The following is a 19,445-nucleotide window of genomic DNA, read 5'->3' as shown; positions in this document are numbered from 1 at the left end:
ACCATAGCGACTTATGAATCCCTGGAGTTTGCTTGAGATTTATAGCCGGTTAGCCTTAGAGTAGATTTGATATGTATCTTATATTTCTTGGTGTTCCTTTGGAGGGACAATGTGACACTGAGGAAATGATACGCTAAGGGATTCGAAGACATATGCAGGGGTTCTTTCTCACGGACCGGACGCGCATAGGCTCAGGGTGCAGCGGATTCAAAAACTTTCCAAATCCCTTCATGTTGGTTCGACTGAGAACGGTTCAGAGATGTCGTTTGCCTCCCATTCGACGATTTTTGTCTAATCCTGCCTTTGCGACGAACCCCGTTCCCCATCCCGACTACCCTCCTTTCATCGCACGCGTTCAGCAAACCCCGGGAACGCTTCAAGGGACGACTCGTTTCACGGTACTCCCGACCCCCCTTCCTCAAGATTCCTCGTCGCCTGCGAACGATGTCTGGTTCACCGACTCGACCACGCAAGAGCTTATTGCCGTGATCGACGCTTGTTTGCACAACTTATATGACGTGCCGCGTGCAAAGCAGATTTTCGACCGGCTAAGAAAACGGTCGTCAAATGTGCTGGAGCCGAGAATATACAATAGTATGCTAGAGTCTTATGTTGCCATGGCCTCGGCAACAGACGACGCGGCCAAACCCAAGTACTGGTTAGAGGAAGCCTGGCGACTGTACCAAACGATGGAGAGTTCGACGGTGGATAAAATCGCTCCTACAGCCTCTACATACGCTCTAATGCTACTTGCATGGCTAAGGTGTGTGTATATCTCTACCCTTCGAACCCTTAATCATAATACTTCCTAGATTTAATCCGGACTCGGCCAATCCAGTGTCCTGCGACAGGGCCCAAACGCCTCTCGCTCTGCTCTCCAATCTCATTGACCGAGAGATATCAGTCCCATCTATTGTCTCGGACCGTGTATTTGAGTCCGATGAAGAGGCAGCGCAAGTCATCAAAATGTTGTCCAAAGCTGCCGTAGACCTCAATCTCTCAAAGGTAGTGTCGGAACTCGGGCAGGCAGAAGCCATCGGGTCAACATATCAAGATCCTCTCGAGAACGTCCCGGACGTGAGGCCAGTGTTGGCCTTCAAGATGAAGGATAAGGTACGTCATGCCACATCGCATCCTCTTGAATATGTGGCTAATTGCTCCCACAAGTCCGGCACCCCAGCTGACCCAGAGATTCCATTCAATCTGACGAACCTGCGGAACCACCTGGCGGACGTGGTGCTCGCTAGACGCGTCCTCCCTTCTGAACTCACAGCGCGTCAAAAGCTCCTCGAAGAATCCGTGTATGATGTTGCTGTCACACGACTGAAGCACCAAGCCGAGAGATTTGCAGAGTTGGGGATCACCAGCCAGGCACTCAAAACCCATGACTTGCAAAAGTGGATGTGGGAATGGCATCTTAAATTGCAGGAAAGATTGGCGGTAGCTATCAAAGATATCCTCGAGGTCGAATCCAACCCAGTGAAGAAGAGGGGGAGAGTAGCGACAACCATCCCACTTTCTCCATTCTTGCAACTTGTCAAGCCTGAGAAGTTGTCCCTAATCACTATCCTCGAGATCATGCGGTTGCAGGGAACGGGTGGCGTAAGCGACGGGATGAAGACAGCCCGTGCACTGATTGGAGTGGGCCAATGCGTGGAGATGGAGTATAAGGCGCAGATGTGCAAAAAGAACACTACGTCTCTTCCGTCGAGCATCCCTACCTCGGATATCGGGTCGAATCAGAGCACGGATGCCGCTCCTGCGGTCCCTGGCGCGCCAGCGGCTCAAATCTTCTCGAAGTATCAGTACTGGGACTTGCACGCTCGCCGGGTGGCCGCGAAGCAATTTGTGGAAGATGGCGAAGGGTGGACGGCGGATTGGACGCAGGCAGTCAGGCTTAAGGTCGGAAGTATCCTGGTAGAATGTCTGATGGATGTTGCTGAGGTTGAGAGGACCGGTGTGCATCCCAAGACTGGTGCTATCGTGTGAGTACCCCCCATACAGGCATATGACTCTCCTAATATGTGATTGTAGCTCGGAAGTTCAACCAGCCTTCTTCCATTCCTACGAGTACATCCGTGGCCAGAAACTCGGTGTCATTCGGCTAAATCCAGTTGTTGCTGAACGCATTGCGAAAGATGGGTTAAGGGAAACGCTGCATCCACGTCATCTTCCCATGTTAGTGCGACCCAAGCCATGGCTGAATCACGATCAAGGAGGATATTTCTACAACAAGAGTATGTTCCATTGACTTCGTAAGTTTATTTCGTTCTTACTCACACTGCTCCTAGCATCGGCAATGCGTTTCAAAGATTCTGTTGAGCAACTCGCATACCTCAAGCACGCATCTCAGCTAGGCAACGTCGAGCTCGTGTACGCTGGTCTGGACGTCCTCGGGTCTACTCCGTGGAGAATAAACAGGCCCGTGTTTGACGTTGTCCTCGCCGTGTGGAATTCCGGCCTTCGTCTAGGGAAAATGCCTCCAGCGACATACGATGAGCAGGAACCCGAACGACCCGACAACTACGAAACTGATCTCAGGGCCAGGAACTCGTATCTGCAGCGCCAGCGTGCTTACGCGCAAGGCAAGGCAAATAACCACAGTGATCGATGCAGCGTCAACTATAAGATTGAGATCGCTCGAGCGGTAAGCCAAGATTTTTGTGTGACTATCCGTAATCATGCTTCAACTATCTCTTTAGTTCCTTGGTGACACGATCTATCTACCCCACAATCTCGACTTCCGTGGCCGCGCCTACCCTATCCCTCCCCATCTGAATCACATTGGAGATGATCTGTCTCGTGGCCTTCTCAAGTTCTCTGAAGCTAAGCCCTTGGGTGAACGTGGTCTTCGATGGCTCAAGATTCACCTTGCCAATTTGTATGGATTTGACAAGGCCAGCTTCGATGAACGCGTCGAATTCGTTATGGATCGCCTAGATGACGTCTTTGATAGCGCGACTCGACCCCTGGAGGTTTGTTATAGTCACCGTAAACGAAACGCGTCTAACTTCCAGTTTACAGGGCCGTCGATGGTGGACTCAAGCTGATGACCCGTGGCAATGCCTGGCATGCTGTATAGAACTACATGCTGCGCTAACCTCCCCGGATCCCCCAGCATTTATGTCGTCGATCCCGGTCCACCAGGATGGTACTTGTAACGGTCTGCAACATTACGCCGCCCTCGGTGGGGATGCGCGTGGTGCCGCCCAGGTCAATCTCAGCGCCTCAGAACGTCCATCGGATGTCTACACATATGTCGGCAACATGGTAGAAAAACTCCTGGAGGAAGATGCTCAGAAAGGCGAGAAATACGCTATTCTACTCCAGGGCAAAATCACCAGGAAGGTCGTCAAGCAGACCGTCAGTCTTTTTGTGTATGTATCTTCCATGGGTGCTTGGCTTACCAGCACTTATTGTAGGTCATGACAACCGTGTACGGCGTGACTTATGTTGGTGCTCGTGACCAAATCGAGAAACAGCTAAAGGACCGAAAGGATATTCCTGATGAAGATACTTGGGGCGCCTCTGCCTACCTAGCTAAGAAGGTATTCATCATTTCATTTCTGCTCCGCTCTTCAGGTACTAAGCTCCTGAAATCAAGGTCCTTGCTTGTATTGGTGACCTTTTCACCGGTGCACAGCATATACAGAATTGGCTCAATCTCTGCGCGCGGCTTATATCGAAATCCATCCCCGCTGACAGATTACCTGAAGTCTTGACGGATCATTCGAAATCAAAGGGTGGCTCCCGCAAGAGCACCCTCCCTCAGGACCGGATACGCAAAGAGCAGATGACCTCCGTCGTTTGGACTACCCCGTTGGGCTTGCCCATTGTTCAGCCGTACAGGAAGCCCAAACGAAAGCAGATTATGACCTCTTTGCAAACGGTGTTTATCTCGGACCCGAATTCACCGGCTGAAGGTGAGATGTGGTGCACATGCTAGCGTTTCTGCTCTCAGCCTGACCGTTCTACCCAGTGAACACGATGAAACAAGCTTCCGCGTTCCCGCCTAACTTCATCCATAGTTTAGATGCTACGCACATGATGTTGACCGCTCTTGAATGCAGAGTAAGCACCGTGGATTTGATGCTATGCCGACGCGGAAATGCTGACCCACGTTTCTTTTTGCAGGCTCAAGGCCTTACATTTGCTTCCGTTCATGACTCTTATTGGACACACGCGTGTAGCATCGACAAGATGTCCGAAGTAATCCGTGATACCTTTATTACATTGCATTCCTCCGACGTCTTAGTAAAACTCCAAGAAGAGGTTCGTACCCCACAACCACCCACATGCGATCCGGTTCCATACTTATTACATCACGCATATGTAGTTCCTAGAGCGGTATCGGGGATACAAGGTCCCTCTAATGAACCTCCGTTCCCCTCGGCTCGTGAAGCACCTCAAAGAAGCTGGAGCGAGAGTCGTGGCTACTCCGGAGCAAGCTAAGACGCTGGACGCCATCAAAGAACTCCTGGTCATCTCGGACACAGAGAAGCCAACCGTTGAAGAGACCGACGACCCCGCCGCCCTCGCTGATCTCCAGAATATGCTTGAACAACTACAAAAAGAAGAACCGACACCGGTTGCTACTCCCGAAAAATCTGACGATCCCTCGAAATCTCTCGTTGAGATGCTTCTCGAAGAGGACGAATCAGAAGTGGATGAGGAGGAAGAGGACGAACAATTTAGTCCTCGTGCGAAAGCCGCTAAGAAGAGGAAGGCGAAGGAGGACGCAGCTACCATCACTCTCCTGGGCAAATTCGTTGACTTGACTGACATCCTGCCGCCGTTGCCTGCTAAGGGCGACTTTAAAGTCGAGGCTATAAAGTCTTCGCAGTACTTCTTCTCTTAATCGTTCTAGTCGTTGTCCTTTTGTTGTCGAATTCACTCATCATCTCATCGCATCTAGAAGCACATATCGTCCCACCTCCGCATTTGCATAATATATATTCATATGTAGCACATAATAATACATTTATTGGTCCCAAGGCGAACTTATGCGAACACTCTGCAGTCTCAAGACGTTCAAGCGATTTGTATAGTTGTGGCGTAGAAATCTCTTGTATCTTGTGCAGGTGAAGCGTTGGTTTGTTCGCTCGGATAGGATCAACGTTCAGCAGTGTCGTAGACGCTAAGTGCCCCAGCTAAATCAGCATAGAGAAGAGATATTGACCCTCGAGTAGCTAGTCTTGAGTTGCGGGACTCGCAGTTTACATCACAAAAAGCAATTTACATCACAAACTGAGATCGTCGGGTGGCCGACGCAAGGCAGCTATGTCACTATGACACTACCGGGTGAGGTACGTTGCCGCGCATTAGGTTATGCGCGACAATAACTAACCGTTGTACAACACGACGTTGGGAGCATCGATGCCTACGTTCACCGCCGCTAATGCAGCTATTGCGCTAGCCTCGTCACTGGTGTCGATCGAAAGTAACCCTCTTTCGAAACGCATCTACATCTGGGGTGCGGGGACCCACGGCGACAGAGTAACCTTCCTCCTTGAAAAAGCGGCGACAAATTTCCCAACGGTAGGCCCAGCACCGATGATGAATGCTAGCAGATGTAGGGACGATCGAGGGCAAGTATCTAGCATATCTTCGACCTTTTGACCGACAGAGCGGCTACAGGGCTTTCGGTTTCTAGAACTTACATTGATAATCCACCCAGCGCGAGTGTTCGCAATATGGGTCGAAACGAATGTATGGCTCGGGGGTGGTGGCTTGCTCGCGGCTCGCGGAGGTGCACCCCACGACCTGAGCTAGCCGAGAAACGTTTGCCCAAAGGTAGGGTGGACTCACGTAGAGCCAGGGTGACCTCACTGCTGCCTTGCTTACCCCGAGCTAACGGTATAGAGTTTCTAGATTCAGCACGAACTTGGCTGGCTTCAGTCTCGGATGATTGGGCGTTCACTGCTACAATTGCTTTGTCCATTTTCAGCAGGAAGAAGGGATAGCAGATAGAGTTTGTATTGATGATTCATATTGGCCATGAGCTGCGACACAAAACGACATCTTTCTGTTGAATTCTGGGGAATGTTGAGACACATCTCAACGTGCAGGGGAAGCAACATACCCAATAGAGGCGCATTACTGCTTTACTCGGACTTCGCCTTGGCAAGCTCCTCCTGGTGCTCTTTCTCAAGAGCGGCCTAGGAATGATGAGTATGTGTACCATTCTTCCCCGATAAAATAACCTTACCAGTTCGGCCTTCTTGGCCTCAATCTAACAAAAATAACTCAGCCCTATGGGCCAACCACATAAGAACGAACATACGTTGTCTCTCAGCTTCTGCAATAGCTGCTGCTCGTGTTGACGAATATATTGGTCTACAGACAATTCAACTTCTTCACCCCCGAACAGCCGCAACAATCTGACCTTCATGGGCCTTCTCTTTTTTGCTATTAGGGCGTTTTAATTATGGATGCGGTCATGTGGATATGCGCAGAATCGTACCTAAATTCCCTGGATTGGGCGACCGAGCCCTCCTTCAAGCTCGAGGAGAACCGCACGGAGGCGACGGCAACTCTGGGGACACGGCGAACAGCAAGTCTGGCGAGCATTGTTTGTGGTTGGTGGTGTAGAATTGAGAGGTGGTTCAACGTAGGCGGGAGACGGAGTTGATTGGGCGCCTCAGTCTCACGGTTTGTGACCTTCCTCCGAGTCACGTCACACTTTTCTTTCCTCACCCACCATGTCCACATTCCTCAGGCAGGCCACTACCGCTGTACGTCCAGCCTCCAAACCGCAGCGTCGGTGTACTGATGAGATCTAGGCTCGCGCCGTCTCGCGCTCACTGTCCTCGACGGCCGTCGCTCGCAAGGGTAAGAAACAGTGATTGCATGCAGGACAACCCGCTAAATTCCGAGTACGTCCGCAGACCTAGTACAGGACCTCTACCTCAGGGAATTGAAGGCATACAAGCCTACGCCTGTGGTGAGCCGTTACACTACTGTTTCGAGCAAGCCGAGCTTATACGACTTAATTGCAGGCTAAAGACGCCCATGTTGGAAACGTGAAGCAGTATACTTTGCCGCCAGCACCCAAAGCACCTGCACTTCCAGCCGATTTGGCGGGGGAGCTCACCGCATACGATGCTGCTGAACCCACCGCGGCAGAGGTCACAAAACCCGTATCCACGTCGAGTGAAGAGACCATCACTGGTGCCGACGCGTACCTTAGCTTCCTCGAGCAGGATCTCCCGAAAGAAGAGGACCATCATTAGAGAGAGATAGCGTAATGGCAGTAGATTGATTTGGCATACCTCCGAACCTTGCCATTCAATGGATACCAGTTGAATTCTATCCGACCGTTAACATCTATATTGAAACCCCAAGCAATGGTTAGCCTTCGTCAGACAAGTCCATGGTTGTGTCAAGTTCAATAGCAGCGGGTCCATCTGCATTGGTACACGTGAGCGAATACCCAGCATCTCTATCGCCTCTCTCGAGCTTGCCGTTGTTCAACCTGTTGGACAGATGCATGTATTACGATTCTTCTCTTCCGGGATGGCCGCACTCTTGCATCACTATATGGAGATGACCTCAAGCGCGTAAGAGCAACCAGGCAAAGACCCGTCAATATGTCACCTGAAGCGTAAAATGCCTCTGCCAATTCGCCCTCACCTTCTGATGGGTGAACCCTGGTATTACAGCGCTGCGCGAGCACCACGATGGCCATTTCATGGCCGTCTGTTAGCGATATTCCGGGCGACCGGATATCGGGGTATGACTATTGCTTGCAATCCCAAGCGTCCAACACTTCCAGGTTCAAACCCCAGACATCACTCCAACATATAAAATGGTCTACTAATAGGCAAGTAACTCGACAGCTTCATCACCGCAGCACTAGCCCAGCCCACTCCTCTCATCACACACAACCAATATTTTCTAGCCGCACCATGCCTTCCTCAACGCCACTCGTCGCGTTCATCATCGGGTTCGGGCCCAATATCGGGGGCTCAGTAGCCTCCCTTCTGAAGGAGCAAGGATACACTGTCGCAGTGGGGTCCCGTAAACCCGACGTCGACAAAGTCAAGAAAGAAGGGTACTTTCCGGTCCAAGTCGACGCGACGCAGCAAGCGAGCATCTCAGCGGCGTTCGCAGCCGTGAATGCTGAACTCGGACCGCCCAGTGTTGTTGTGTATAACCGTCAGTTTCCTCCTGCTGTCCGTACATTAGGAGAGTCTGCTGATCGTGATTGCTTGTGTTCTAGCCGTGATCCATCGAGAGCCTACCGATGTCTCTGACCCTTCCACGCTCCCCCTTGAAGCTTTCAACGATGTCATTGCGATAGGCAGCAATGTCTTCGTTGCTATCCAAGAGGCATTGAAAGGATTCCGCTCAAGCAAACACGAGGATACGCCGAAGGCATTCATCGTCACAGGCAACGTCCTGCCCGCCGACAAAGCTCTGTCACCCTTCTATTTCTCTTTGGATATACAGAAAATCATCGAGTCGCGTATCGTCGGCCAGCTTGCCCGCGCAAACGAAAAGACCGGTATACAGTACGTTCCTCAGCTCTTGACCTGCTTCTTCGGCCTTGAGCGATTGATGGCCATGTAGATTCGCTTATGCTACTCTGGTTGCGGACGATGGAGGAATACCTCCGTATGATCTATTCCTCAAGAGCGGAGACGTACACGCGAAAGTGTATTGGGAATTAATCAATCGCAAGGAAGGGCCTTGGGATTACAGGTCAGTTGAGACACCGGCCACCATTTTCACCATTGACCGTTCATTAGGTTCACGTTGGATGGAAAGAAGCTGGCCAACTACGAGTCGTTATGATTGATAATTGTCAATGAACCTAGGCCCTTGAGCTTGAGGCCTCCTCATCAAGTCATCTTGGTCATGGCGCGAAGAGAACTGAGATATTCCTACCCTCGCTGCGTACATAGTCCCGCTGTGGGTTTATCAGCAACTCTGTACTGCTTACTACGATGTACTCCTAGAATACCCCCTGACTCCTGATGTTCTTTCGGATGCGAATCTTAGGGATGTGCTCTTACTATACTACTGTATTAAGAGTACCTCAGACCATTATCAAGTCAGAAGACTTCGCGCCCAGCAATCCGCTTTATCGACCTGCGATAAGCACGCCATGGCTATCAATCGGCCTACTATTGGCAGATTCCGCTTGGGTGCGCCATATTCGACTAGAACGGCGTTAATGCCTTCAATCCATGGGAACGCCCCGCAATCCAGGATGCGGTACGGATACTGCAATATTGTTCATGTAAGCGTACAATGTCGCCATCAACTTTATTTACTGAAGTCTGACTAAAGACCTTGCTTTCAAAGCCTATCGAATAGGGCCCGTATCAATGGTGCTAATGACACCTATTATTAGGGATAGGGAGTGCTACAGTCGTGGGTGCGCGTGGATCTGGATAAAAGGCGGGTCGGTGGTAGGGAGGTATATACTTCATTCTCAACGGCAATCAACCCGTCTGCACGCACATCTTATCCTCATACTACAACTCGACACACACAGAACTCAGGAGATTGAAGCATGTCGTCCCCGCTTGTCGCATTCATCATTGGCGCTGGGTCCAATGTCGGCGGCTCTGTCGCCGCCCTCTTGAAAGAGAAGGGTTATGCTGTCGCGCTTGGGTCTCGTAACCCCGACACCCAGAAGGTCAAGCAAGACGGATACTACCCGGTAAAGATCGACGCGACTGAGAAAGACAGCATCAAAGCCGCTTTCGCAGCCGTCAACACCGATCTTGGCCCGCCCAATGTTGTTGTGTACAACGGTAAGACTTTGTTTGCACCCGGGGACGGAGATCGGTTGGTAACAGTGCATAAATTCGTTATAGCTGCTTTCCATCAGTCACCGACTGATGCTTCTGACCCCTCGACATTGCCGCTCGATGCTTTCGATAAGGGCGCGTCAATTGGAAGCAATGTGTTCGTCGCGATCCAAGAGGCGTTAGTTGGATTCCGGTCAAGCAAACATGAGAACAACCCGAAGGCCTTCATCGTCACCGGCAACAGGCTTCCAACAGTCAAGGCCCCGACGCCCGGCTATTTGGCCTTAGATCTTCAGAAGGTCATCGAGCAGCGAATTATCGGCCAATTCGCCCGCGCCGACAGGATCGGTATACAGTACGTTCATTGCCCCTTTGTTCGCTTGCCAAGTGCATTCCTGATGTTGACATGAATGTTGGGTAGATTCGCTTTCGCGTTCTTGGTTTCAGAGAGTGGCGAAGCCCCGCCGTATGATGTTTTCCTAAAGAGCGGTCCTACGCACGCAAAGGTTTACTGGGAATTGATTAATCGGAAGGAAGGTCCTTGGGACTACAGGTACGCCATAATTCCTTCCGCTACTCGCCTTGAAGGCGAGTAATGGCGCACAATAACTAATCATCGGCCACGACAGGTTCACACCGGATGGAAAGAAGCTGGCCGGATACGAGTCCCTATGATAAGTGGCGAAGGATGACTGGGCCTCGAATTTGATGTACCTGGTAGAACCTGTCGATGGTAGCGTAAAGGCGTGGCGAACTGTACAGCCCAATTGTTGAATGATCCAGGCTTAGACTGAAATTTTAGTTTGCTTCCTATAGTCTACTCAAAGCGACGTGGCAGCGCAATCGGCATGCCCCCTCCAGCCTTGCTTCGTATCAAAACGTTGTCTCGACGGCTATCAGCGAGTCCGCCATGCAGCGCAGGCTGATCAAGAGTATTCGACACCATGATCCATTGACCTGAGACAGCATTTGACGCCAGAACATTGACATGCCATTTCCACGTGGGGTGGAAGGGGCCAATCCTGAATCAGGGTCCAATGATGCTCGGTTCCATTGCTCGTAGACTATTTTAGAATCCGGGCCTTTATATCTCGAACCACCAGCGAAAAAGTTTTCCTGCCCCACTTTGCTGCTGTTCTGGTCCCAGATTTTCAGCAATGTCCCGCATATTCTGCATCCCCGGGATTATCTTCCTCCTCTGCGCGTTCGTGCTGAGCTTCCTGACGTCGATCTCGCTGCCCTACCTGACCGCCCTCGACATCACGCGAGTGCATTTCGGAAATGCTGGGACTGCAGGGACTTTGGATCAAGGCGTGACGGAGCTGAGGGTGAGTGCTCAGTGCAAGCTAGTTTTACCAATGGCGATATCTAAACTCGCGTCATGATCTGCGTTGTCCTGGGATAGCTCGGCGTCTGGTGAGTCGCGTTGTCCTGATTGCCTGACTCCCGTCAACTAACCGCAAATTTTCAGGGCGTATTGCTCGTACGATGTGAATGATAGCCGTACTTGCAGCAAAGCAGGTGCGATATATTTGGTGTGGTCAGAGGGCATCGCTTACATCGGCTCCAGGACATGGATACAACGTTGGCATCGGCAGTGTCGTGGATAAAAACACCAGCGTGATCATTGGATCATCCTGGACCCGTGGACTGGCTGTCCACCCCGTCGGTAAGCTCACTTCTTCCCCCCTCAAATCGTTTAGACTCATGGCCGGAATACGTCAGCCACCGCAATCACCTTCGTGGCTCTCCTCCTCTCCTTCTCGCAGCACATCACGGTCACCCTAGTGTCCTCGATTGTGTCCTTCTTCGCCGCGCTTCTCACCCTAATTGCCTTCGCTATCGATATCGCGCTCTTCGTATACGTACGCCATCAGGTCAAGAAGATTAATGGAATCGACCCCAACACAAACGCTGGTCCAGGTGCGTCTATCGAGTAACTTAAATTCCATCACCGTGGTTCTAACGTGTGCCTGCGAAGGCTTCTGGCTGACCCTTGTCACCTTCATCCTCCTGCTGTTGGCTGGCGGGACAGTCTGCTTTGGCCGCCGCAAAGATAGGCTGTCAGGTGCTACCACCACCACGTATACCACGTCTGAGAAGAAGCCTTTCTGGTCTAGGTTCAAGAGAAAGAACTAAACTAGGCTTCTCTTACGAGCATCTTACTAGCACGTATACCCCCATCTTTTTCGTTCGTAACCAACAATCCCCTCGTATGACGATGCCACGAACCATTTCCTTACTTCCAGTGAACCCCACGTAAAACATACACGATACGATACGGTCCCCTTATACCTGTAATAGAGTCTGTCATACGATTACACGCTCCCAGTCGACGATGTCTGGCCGCCACAACGTGCCTAATGCTTTTGCCCTAATGCGGAAGCGATGACCTCAGTGCCTTCCAGCATCCCCTTGCGATAATCACTATTTGTGCCCTGGACTCCCATATAGGCAAAAGAACGCAGAAGATACCACTCATAAGGACCCATATCCTGACGGTGTACAATGATAAGCGACTTCGCTGAAGAAGAGGAAGAGGAGAAGCGGGCTTACATGCTCACGGAAATCCAGAACCCAAAGAATTGCACGCTGAAGACGTAGTTGCTGAAGAACATGGGGATGGGCACTTCGGGGCAGGAGGTAAGTAAACTAGTGCGAAGAGACTACGGGTGAGACTCGACGAACCAATGATGGTGACAATGGCGGTCAGACTCGAGGAGTATATAGCCGCACGTTTGAATGATGCTCGAAGGGTAGTGATGTCGACAGGTTTGTCACGCTCATCTTGCTCTGATGGTGCACTTTCTTTCACTTGGATTGACCCCGCTTCTACATCGACTTTCCCTGCTTTCCTCTCAGATGGACTGAAGTCGCCCCTGACAGTGAGAGGGGGGCTATCAGGGGGAATTGAGGCAACTTTGTCTAGATCTTCTATCGCCCTAGTACCATGGAAGCTGTAATCATCTGGACCTTAAAGCGAGAAGAAATTGAATGTTCCAATGAAGTGCGTTTGCGTTGTAAGTGAGAAAAGACGCACTGAGAAGGGAAACGGCCACGGTAATTAGCCCCGAGAACAGAAGTCCCGTCAAACCGCTGCATACGGCAGAGTATGGGTTCGCGAGGTTGGCGACGTTAATCACGCCTATTAAGTGATGATATTACTCACTTAGTAGCCAATACCCTGGAGAAGATGGAAAGGCGTACCATATATTTTCCAACAACCTATCATCCATGCTGCCATACCAAGTGTTGCGCCAATGAGGGCACCGGACAGCACCCCTGCCCGAGTAAGCTTACTCCAGGACACCGTCAAAGCAATTGGTATGACAGCGGGGCTCAGAACTACTCCCCTATAAGACATTTGATAAGGCAATGAACGAACGTCCGGGCGTAAATTACTCACTGGACATAAAACAGCTTTGATTTAGCGACAAAGTATCAGTAACAATAATTTCAAGAGCAATGGTAGAACGGTTCACCCATCCTAGATCTATACTAGCTTTGTGTAGCTAGGAACGATGTGATTAGTGGGTGCGATGTGATTAGTGGATGGGGGAAGGAGAGATGCTCACGATCACTGCCCAACATCCCATCCACACTGCCCAGAAGCAGATGAAATAATGTGATGCTCGAACAATTTCGGGTCCCCGCGCGGTGGGTCGGAAGTAGGTCCGATAAATGCTGTTTACGGAGATGATGTGTGAAGGATGTGAATGGTCGCAGGGAATGACAGCTTCGGCTGCGGGATGTAAACGTGCTCACTCATATGAACTGCATAACCGGGATCAGTTAGCGAGCTGGAGGTACGTGGAAGCCAGAAAGAAACACGAACAAGAGACTAGAAACACCTATTAATTCCGCACTGACGGCAGATGTTACGGCCATGCTATTCAAATCAAATCAAATGATCTGGATGGGGTCGTTTGGCATATTCCACGCACAAGACAACCAGTAAGATTGCCGCTGCTCCGCCTTTGCCCATGATCACCGATGCGGCCGCTGGTGCCGCCAATCCTGCGCTAGTTTGCGCTGGGGATAAAGGCGCCGGGTAAGTGGGGAACCTGGGCTGCGTCGAAATGTCTCACAATAAGGACACTGATAGCCATACAGCGAGGAAACTTACATCGTTGACGAGGGCACGAGCAGCCAGTCCCAGGCACGAGGCGAATGCAAATGGGACCGCGAACCAGGATAACCCACCGAGCATCTATCCACAAATATCAGTATAGGTACGAGGAACCGCCATTCCAACTTTACATATGCTTTTGTGGTCGTCTTCGGGTCACTTGCGATAGCCTGTGTCAACACAAATGAAATCAGCATCAATCGGCTGTGCTCGACAAACGGCTTTAAGGATGATACCCTTTGCCAGTAACCTATGGAAGAACCAATTGATGTTAATATGATGCGAACGGCGTATGGACAGGAGCCTCGCCTTGATCACAGAAGATTCCTGAAAATCCACTGAGAATCGTGGCCGCACCAAATACAAGGCCCTGATTGCTCTTCATTGTGAGGTAACTGCCTTGCGCATTCCCTGTGACAGGAACCTCATTCCCTGCCTCGGTTAGTAGATCGTGCATGCCGTGCAAGCCTCCCGTCACGGGTGAGGTTCCACTACAGCTATGTAAGTTATAGCTTCCAGTAACATCGTCATACTCACAAGACACTGAAGATGACTAGTATTCGTGATGGATTAGGGTTTCGAAACAAGAATAGCAGTATAGCATCTTACATATGTAGATTATGGTGAAGAGGATGATGGTATGGCTCCAATCGCAGATGAATGTAGCCCGAAGTCCTCCCCAGAGCACATACACCGCAATACCTATGGGGAGAAGCATGCAGGCGGCTATCTGTTGTTTTGTTGATAATCAAAACCGGAGACAGTGGTGAGATTATCAACGAACAGTATTCATTCCTGTCAGAGCGTTGACTGTTGCTGCGCCTCCTACTGAGCCGAGTTAGCCTTCGACCAATGTGCACCGCCAGACAGCTCACATAGAAGAGATCCACAAACGACCATGATGCATAAAAAGGCGTAGAATGTGAACAAAAGATGGGGTCCTGTCCCGAACCGTACTTGGACGATCTGTGACATCATGGAATCAGCGAACATATCACAGAAGCTCGTGGAGGTATGCATCACCTCGAGGAAGGTGTGAGCTCCGTTTGCGTTCATTTTAACTTTGGCAGCGACCATTCCGAATATCGCAAGCTGTATAGTCCCCCCAACACCATACCACCTAACCACCGGAAGAACTGAAATCAAAAGTACTGCGCTGCACAGGAAGCAGATTACACACACCATGGACCGCTGACGCCAAAGGTATAGGCAGCTGTACTAGACTGTAACAGTGTCGCACTCCATGTCCAAGCGCTGACACTGTTGGGGAACGGTATCAGCACCATCAAAAGACCAGACGAAGCCGTATGGGTACTTACATACCGCAGCACACGAGTCCCGGCTGCAGAAATTGGGCCGAGCTCCTTAGCATATCCGCATACTGTATATGAAATTACGAACCTTTACACTTCTAGAGGCACTCTGAGAATAGCACCCGTTAGTCGCTGTTCTACGCTCAATACTGATGGTGACTGACGGTGAATTCTTCTGATGAACTCGGCGATACTGTTGTGAATTTAGACTGTAAATAGGTCAAGAAGACCATGACCAAAGCAAAGAAAAACCCAATGCCTAATATCTGCGTCAACAAAGCATAAAAAAATCAAGTGAAAGGGACGCACCGACAACTACGCCGTATCCAATACTTTGGTCTGTCGAATCAAAGTTAGCCCCGGATACTATCAAAAAAAATGTGCTGAGTATTTGCCCAATAATGGCCGGAACTGTGGTGTATTGGACTCGGAGGACATCGTTGACAATGGTAGATGTGCTGCGTCAAACCTTTGGTTGACTGTTGAACAAAAGGGAGAAGTGAGTCAGGCTATCAAGTCACCCTATACCATCGAGATAAAGGTGCGTTATCTCGACCGTAATTAGCACACGATTCCCATCGTATCCGCATGATGTTCTACGCCGCATTTCAACATTTGGTGAATGGCTGCCTCAAGTTAGCGGCGGAGTCGAAATTTCCCTTTTTTGGATGTAAATTCGGCTGGCACTGGTCACGTTTAAGCTTCACAACCGCTTTCCGCTTCTTCGACTCGTAAATGCTTGATTCCTCGACGTCAGTTCGGATGCACAAAGCTTACTCGGGCATCATTTGGCGCATCATCGCCAACATAGGGCTCCTCGGGTATCATACAAATACAATGCCGTGGAAAGGCTGTTGCGGACCAAAAGTTGAGTATGGCTCGAGTTGCCATCAATGCATCAACAGCAGTGATATCTAGAGAAGTGCCACACATCTACAGAACTCAGAAACAAAGACTGCTAACTACGTCAGTGATTGATCCATAGAAATTGCCCTGTATTCGGGCGTGTTTCTAGAGAGCGCTCAGCGGCTCAGGCATCCATGGAAGAGAGGAAAGCACGGAACCTTTACCATTGGAAGGCAAAGTCTTTATTGGACGTCGTCAGTTTGGAGAGAAATCCGCCTTCATTGTTGTTTCATCGTTGATAGGAAGTCCTCTAGTCTCCCGATGCTCAATGGCGTCGAGGCTCTCTCACTGATCCAAAGAGAATCAATATTATCCGGGGAAGTAAGAATATTCAGGACGACAGTCAAAGTCTGAGTAAATACACATTGATGGTGTAAGGCTGTGGCTAACAGCCGAGCATTATTTATTTAAAGCACCGTCCCCGGCCCATATCCTCGTCACCACCATGAGCTTTAACACTAGTCGTCAACCCCAGCCTTCAGACTCACTAGAGTTCAGCCATATCTCGCCATGGGAGCAGCACCCATGCCCTCCCTACGCTGCCTCGGTCTGTCTTGCACCAATTGCCTCGCATGCCAACAGCATTAACACACTGCATAGGGTCGGGGAGCTGGAGGCAGCATCAACTCTGCCTTCTCGTCCCGCGCGGAAGTGAACACACCGCCCCCCGTGTATTTCTCTCGTACGTGTTTAACTGCCTTGCGTCAGAGTCGCGCTTACCACAGCGGCGTAGCACACAACTCCGGGGCCGTTCTCTTGCCTTCGTACTCTCCTCAGGCTCCTGGGCAGGACCTAGAGCATGGCCAAATTCGACGCGGGAATCTCAGCGAGGTAGGCCCCGCAGCTGGTTGGCCCGTCACTCGCATGAAGATTTTAAAAGGACTGGGAGCCTTGGGGCTTGTCGTCGGCCTATTGACCACGGCTGTGGTCGTTGCCAAATTTGTCCACGAGCCTGACCCTCCCCGATAATCACCACTCCGCATTCACTAGACCCATTCGACAATCCTCCGCCGTCGAAGTGATGGCCTGAAGAAGTCATTCACTCTATACCTGCCCGGAGTTCGCCTCTGCTGCCAAAGGGAGGTACAAGAGTAGTGTCAGGAGCCCATAGCTCTAGATGTGGCCCGGGAAATACTCGTTTCTATCCTTCCTGCATGTTTCACGTCTTCGAGTACTATATACCCCGCAATCTCGGGACAATTCATGACAGCTGAGCCGATGTCAAAGAATTGGCGTTCAGGGAGATAGATGGTGGGCTGTGGTGGGATTAATGGAAGACGTGGCAAACGTGAAGCGCTAGTGACCTAGGGAACATCGATTGAGTGATCGTCTGGATATGGTGCTACGTATGCGCTGGTCCACGGTTGTCAAACAAACTTCGAGGACCTTTCGGCATGCTGTGTTTTCCACCGCATTCCTCGTAAGTCTTTGGATTAGTTCATGGAAAATAAAACAGCCTACCACTCGACGCGTGGTTTTACGTAAGGCCCAAAATCCATTTAATTCATATATCGTGGACAAGCCATTACACAGTAAAGCCGGACAATAGAGTGCTGATATCGACTATTCGTTTCTGAGAAATCGGTGTGCGGTGATTCAAGACGTACGTGCCAGCGGACTTGCGGACGCCCAAACCGGCGTGCGCTGAGTATAATATTTGAGCAAGGGTCATTGTACGGGCAGGCGCACATGAAAAAGGGTCCAGCGTACCGCCAAAGAACGAAGAGGACTTGGCAACTATCGTTAAAAGCATCAGAGCAAACCAGCGAACACAAAGTAGGCTAGTCCGACACAAGCGGACAACCAATTTCCATGTCCTACGCCGCCCGCAACACTTCTCGACCCGCTGTTCGGCTTTGCGTCTCCATCTGGAGGAGTAGTGGTGGTATTTGATGAAGGGGGCGTGATGCTTCAGTTCACGGTCGGTTAGCCGAGTGATACATCACAGGCAGCTCACTTACTCGAAACCGTTGAGAAGGTCAACGGCGCGGAGGCCTTCTCCGCGATTGACAAAGTCGAGCAGAATGAAGTTCGGCGCCCGGTCACCTGCCAATGGCGCACAAAGGTCCACATTCGCCTGAATCCTACATGGACATCGTTAGTTCCTTTGCACCGCACATGTCCGAGCGGCTATCACTTACGAAGTGACACTATTGGTGGTGCTCGCCTCGAAGGGATCGCTAATGATCACGCCCTCGCCAATGGGGATGATATTGACGTTCAACGAGTGGTTGATCAAGTACATGTGGTCTTCAACTGGGAGTGGACCGTGTATTCGGTTGACGGAGCACGGGAACGCGGGATCCGTTACGCTGAACGGCGTCTCCCAAATCTGCGGTTTGGCGAGTCAGCAACACGGCTGCTACGCGTCCAGGAGGCGTACCATGGCGAATTCGGGGAGGATCGTCGCTATTTGCGTAGGATCGGCACCGGCGTCGAGAAAGACCACGAGGCGACGTCCGCTTGCGATCATACTTCCCAGCGTAGGCCAATCGTCGCGTTTTATAGGCACGTCAGCTGGGCTCGGAGTATATATGAGTTCCGTCAATCCTGCGCTATCCTCGTCAAGCAAAGGAACGGTACAGGGGAGAAGGAACCCTGCCTGCATTGTTAAATACATCCTTCCATGGCCCTGCAACGGATACGCCCTCAGGGTTTGTGAAAAGGAGGGTAAGTACCTCGTTCGGGTGACCGTCGAGGAACGCTTTGACGGTTTTCAAGTAGGAAAGGACGGTTCCGCCGTCGAATAACGTCTAAGGTGTTTGGTGAATCTCTTTAGTAGGCAGATTAACTGGGCTCGATGATTACGCAGGCTACACATATATAAGTCCTTCAACGTGAGATTCAGATGAAGGGCAAAGGAATACTGACAAGTGTGACAGAAATGTAATGTTCCATTTTTCCTACCAGAGATTGAGTGCGTGCACGGAGTATTCGTATTACGCTAGGACTCACATATGGGACTGAGCCTGAAGAAGGCGCACCCCAAGTTCAAGTTGCGCGGTGATGTTGACTTCCTGGTCCCTTGCCACTGGTACATGCAAGCATGGGTATCCGGCGCGGAATCGGCTTTGAAGAGATACATACACGCCAAAGGGTCCCTACTGCTTGCGAACGAATCATGAGCCCCCAGAAAAGTGATGTTTCCGTAACTTCTATTGCAGAGTTCTTCATGACCATTGCATTGCGTGGCCCTGTTCCAATTCTCGTCAACATCGTTGGCGCTTCAACCAAGTTCGATGCTCACCGTTTCACGACATCTTTCAGTGTGACCGGCCACGCAAAGCTAACGTCTTCCAGCCACGATATCAGCAGAACAATGGCAAACAGGGTCGA

The 19,445-nt window shown here is 50.7% G+C and overlaps 9 protein-coding genes across 9 annotated transcripts; 6 read left to right on the top strand and 3 right to left on the bottom strand.

The window, feature by feature from the left end:
- Positions 1-230: 230 nt before the first annotated feature.
- On the top strand, positions 231-4,858 carry RPO41 (DNA-directed RNA polymerase; the record flags this gene model as incomplete). Its single annotated transcript, XM_036781109.1, has 11 exons — positions 231-763; positions 813-1,985; positions 2,035-2,237; positions 2,292-2,647; positions 2,703-2,975; positions 3,025-3,363; positions 3,423-3,548; positions 3,605-3,923; positions 3,980-4,071; positions 4,135-4,272; positions 4,337-4,858. The coding sequence occupies 11 exons, from the start codon at positions 231-233 to the stop codon at positions 4,856-4,858; spliced, it is 4,074 nt and encodes a 1,357-aa protein (XP_036626964.1).
- Positions 4,859-6,104: 1,246 nt separating this feature from the next.
- Positions 6,105-6,570, bottom strand: PC9H_011625 (uncharacterized protein; the record flags this gene model as incomplete). The annotated part of the gene is made up of 5 exons (XM_036781108.1): positions 6,105-6,158; positions 6,209-6,232; positions 6,284-6,336; positions 6,386-6,408; positions 6,464-6,570. 5 exons carry the CDS (start codon positions 6,568-6,570, stop codon positions 6,105-6,107), a joined length of 261 nt encoding a protein of 86 aa, XP_036626963.1.
- Positions 6,571-6,701: 131 nt separating this feature from the next.
- Positions 6,702-7,232, top strand: PC9H_011624 (uncharacterized protein; the record flags this gene model as incomplete). The annotated part of the gene is made up of 4 exons (XM_036781107.1): positions 6,702-6,734; positions 6,783-6,831; positions 6,888-6,943; positions 6,999-7,232. 4 exons carry the CDS (start codon positions 6,702-6,704, stop codon positions 7,230-7,232), a joined length of 372 nt encoding a protein of 123 aa, XP_036626962.1.
- Positions 7,233-7,907: 675 nt separating this feature from the next.
- On the top strand, positions 7,908-8,796 carry PC9H_011623 (uncharacterized protein; the record flags this gene model as incomplete). Its single annotated transcript, XM_036781106.1, has 4 exons — positions 7,908-8,178; positions 8,222-8,513; positions 8,572-8,703; positions 8,751-8,796. 4 exons carry the CDS (start codon positions 7,908-7,910, stop codon positions 8,794-8,796), a joined length of 741 nt encoding a protein of 246 aa, XP_036626961.1.
- Positions 8,797-9,520: 724 nt separating this feature from the next.
- On the top strand, positions 9,521-10,436 carry PC9H_011622 (uncharacterized protein; the record flags this gene model as incomplete). Its single annotated transcript, XM_036781105.1, has 4 exons — positions 9,521-9,764; positions 9,828-10,116; positions 10,183-10,314; positions 10,391-10,436. 4 exons carry the CDS (start codon positions 9,521-9,523, stop codon positions 10,434-10,436), a joined length of 711 nt encoding a protein of 236 aa, XP_036626960.1.
- Positions 10,437-10,918: 482 nt separating this feature from the next.
- On the top strand, positions 10,919-11,900 carry PC9H_011621 (uncharacterized protein; the record flags this gene model as incomplete). The annotated part of the gene is made up of 6 exons (XM_036781104.1): positions 10,919-11,110; positions 11,167-11,177; positions 11,233-11,282; positions 11,332-11,430; positions 11,487-11,684; positions 11,743-11,900. 6 exons carry the CDS (start codon positions 10,919-10,921, stop codon positions 11,898-11,900), a joined length of 708 nt encoding a protein of 235 aa, XP_036626959.1.
- Positions 11,901-12,121: 221 nt separating this feature from the next.
- DUR3 (urea active transporter) lies at positions 12,122-15,641 on the bottom strand (the record flags this gene model as incomplete). The annotated part of the gene is made up of 25 exons (XM_036781103.1): positions 12,122-12,256; positions 12,326-12,390; positions 12,450-12,734; positions 12,802-12,906; positions 12,969-13,114; positions 13,168-13,181; positions 13,244-13,273; positions 13,337-13,445; positions 13,597-13,650; positions 13,706-13,830; positions 13,888-13,971; positions 14,022-14,060; positions 14,110-14,140; positions 14,178-14,381; positions 14,428-14,443; positions 14,500-14,620; positions 14,675-14,718; positions 14,766-14,856; positions 14,914-15,010; positions 15,073-15,150; positions 15,210-15,232; positions 15,292-15,312; positions 15,368-15,462; positions 15,513-15,535; positions 15,616-15,641. 25 exons carry the CDS (start codon positions 15,639-15,641, stop codon positions 12,122-12,124), a joined length of 2,061 nt encoding a protein of 686 aa, XP_036626958.1.
- A 913-nt stretch (positions 15,642-16,554) lies between these two features.
- On the top strand, positions 16,555-17,078 carry PC9H_011619 (uncharacterized protein; the record flags this gene model as incomplete). The annotated part of the gene is made up of 3 exons (XM_036781102.1): positions 16,555-16,656; positions 16,710-16,791; positions 16,843-17,078. The coding sequence occupies 3 exons, from the start codon at positions 16,555-16,557 to the stop codon at positions 17,076-17,078; spliced, it is 420 nt and encodes a 139-aa protein (XP_036626957.1).
- A 988-nt stretch (positions 17,079-18,066) lies between these two features.
- On the bottom strand, positions 18,067-18,717 carry PC9H_011618 (uncharacterized protein; the record flags this gene model as incomplete). Its single annotated transcript, XM_036781101.1, has 3 exons — positions 18,067-18,193; positions 18,251-18,441; positions 18,493-18,717. 3 exons carry the CDS (start codon positions 18,715-18,717, stop codon positions 18,067-18,069), a joined length of 543 nt encoding a protein of 180 aa, XP_036626956.1.
- Positions 18,718-19,445: the final 728 nt, after the last annotated feature.

This window comes from Pleurotus ostreatus (assembly GCF_014466165.1).
Source record: "Pleurotus ostreatus strain PC9 chromosome Unknown scaffold_9, whole genome shotgun sequence".
In the NCBI taxonomy this organism is placed as follows: domain Eukaryota; kingdom Fungi; phylum Basidiomycota; class Agaricomycetes; order Agaricales; family Pleurotaceae; genus Pleurotus; species Pleurotus ostreatus.
Note: the sequence above shows the minus strand (reverse complement) of the source record. Positions and strands in the feature narration are given on the sequence as shown.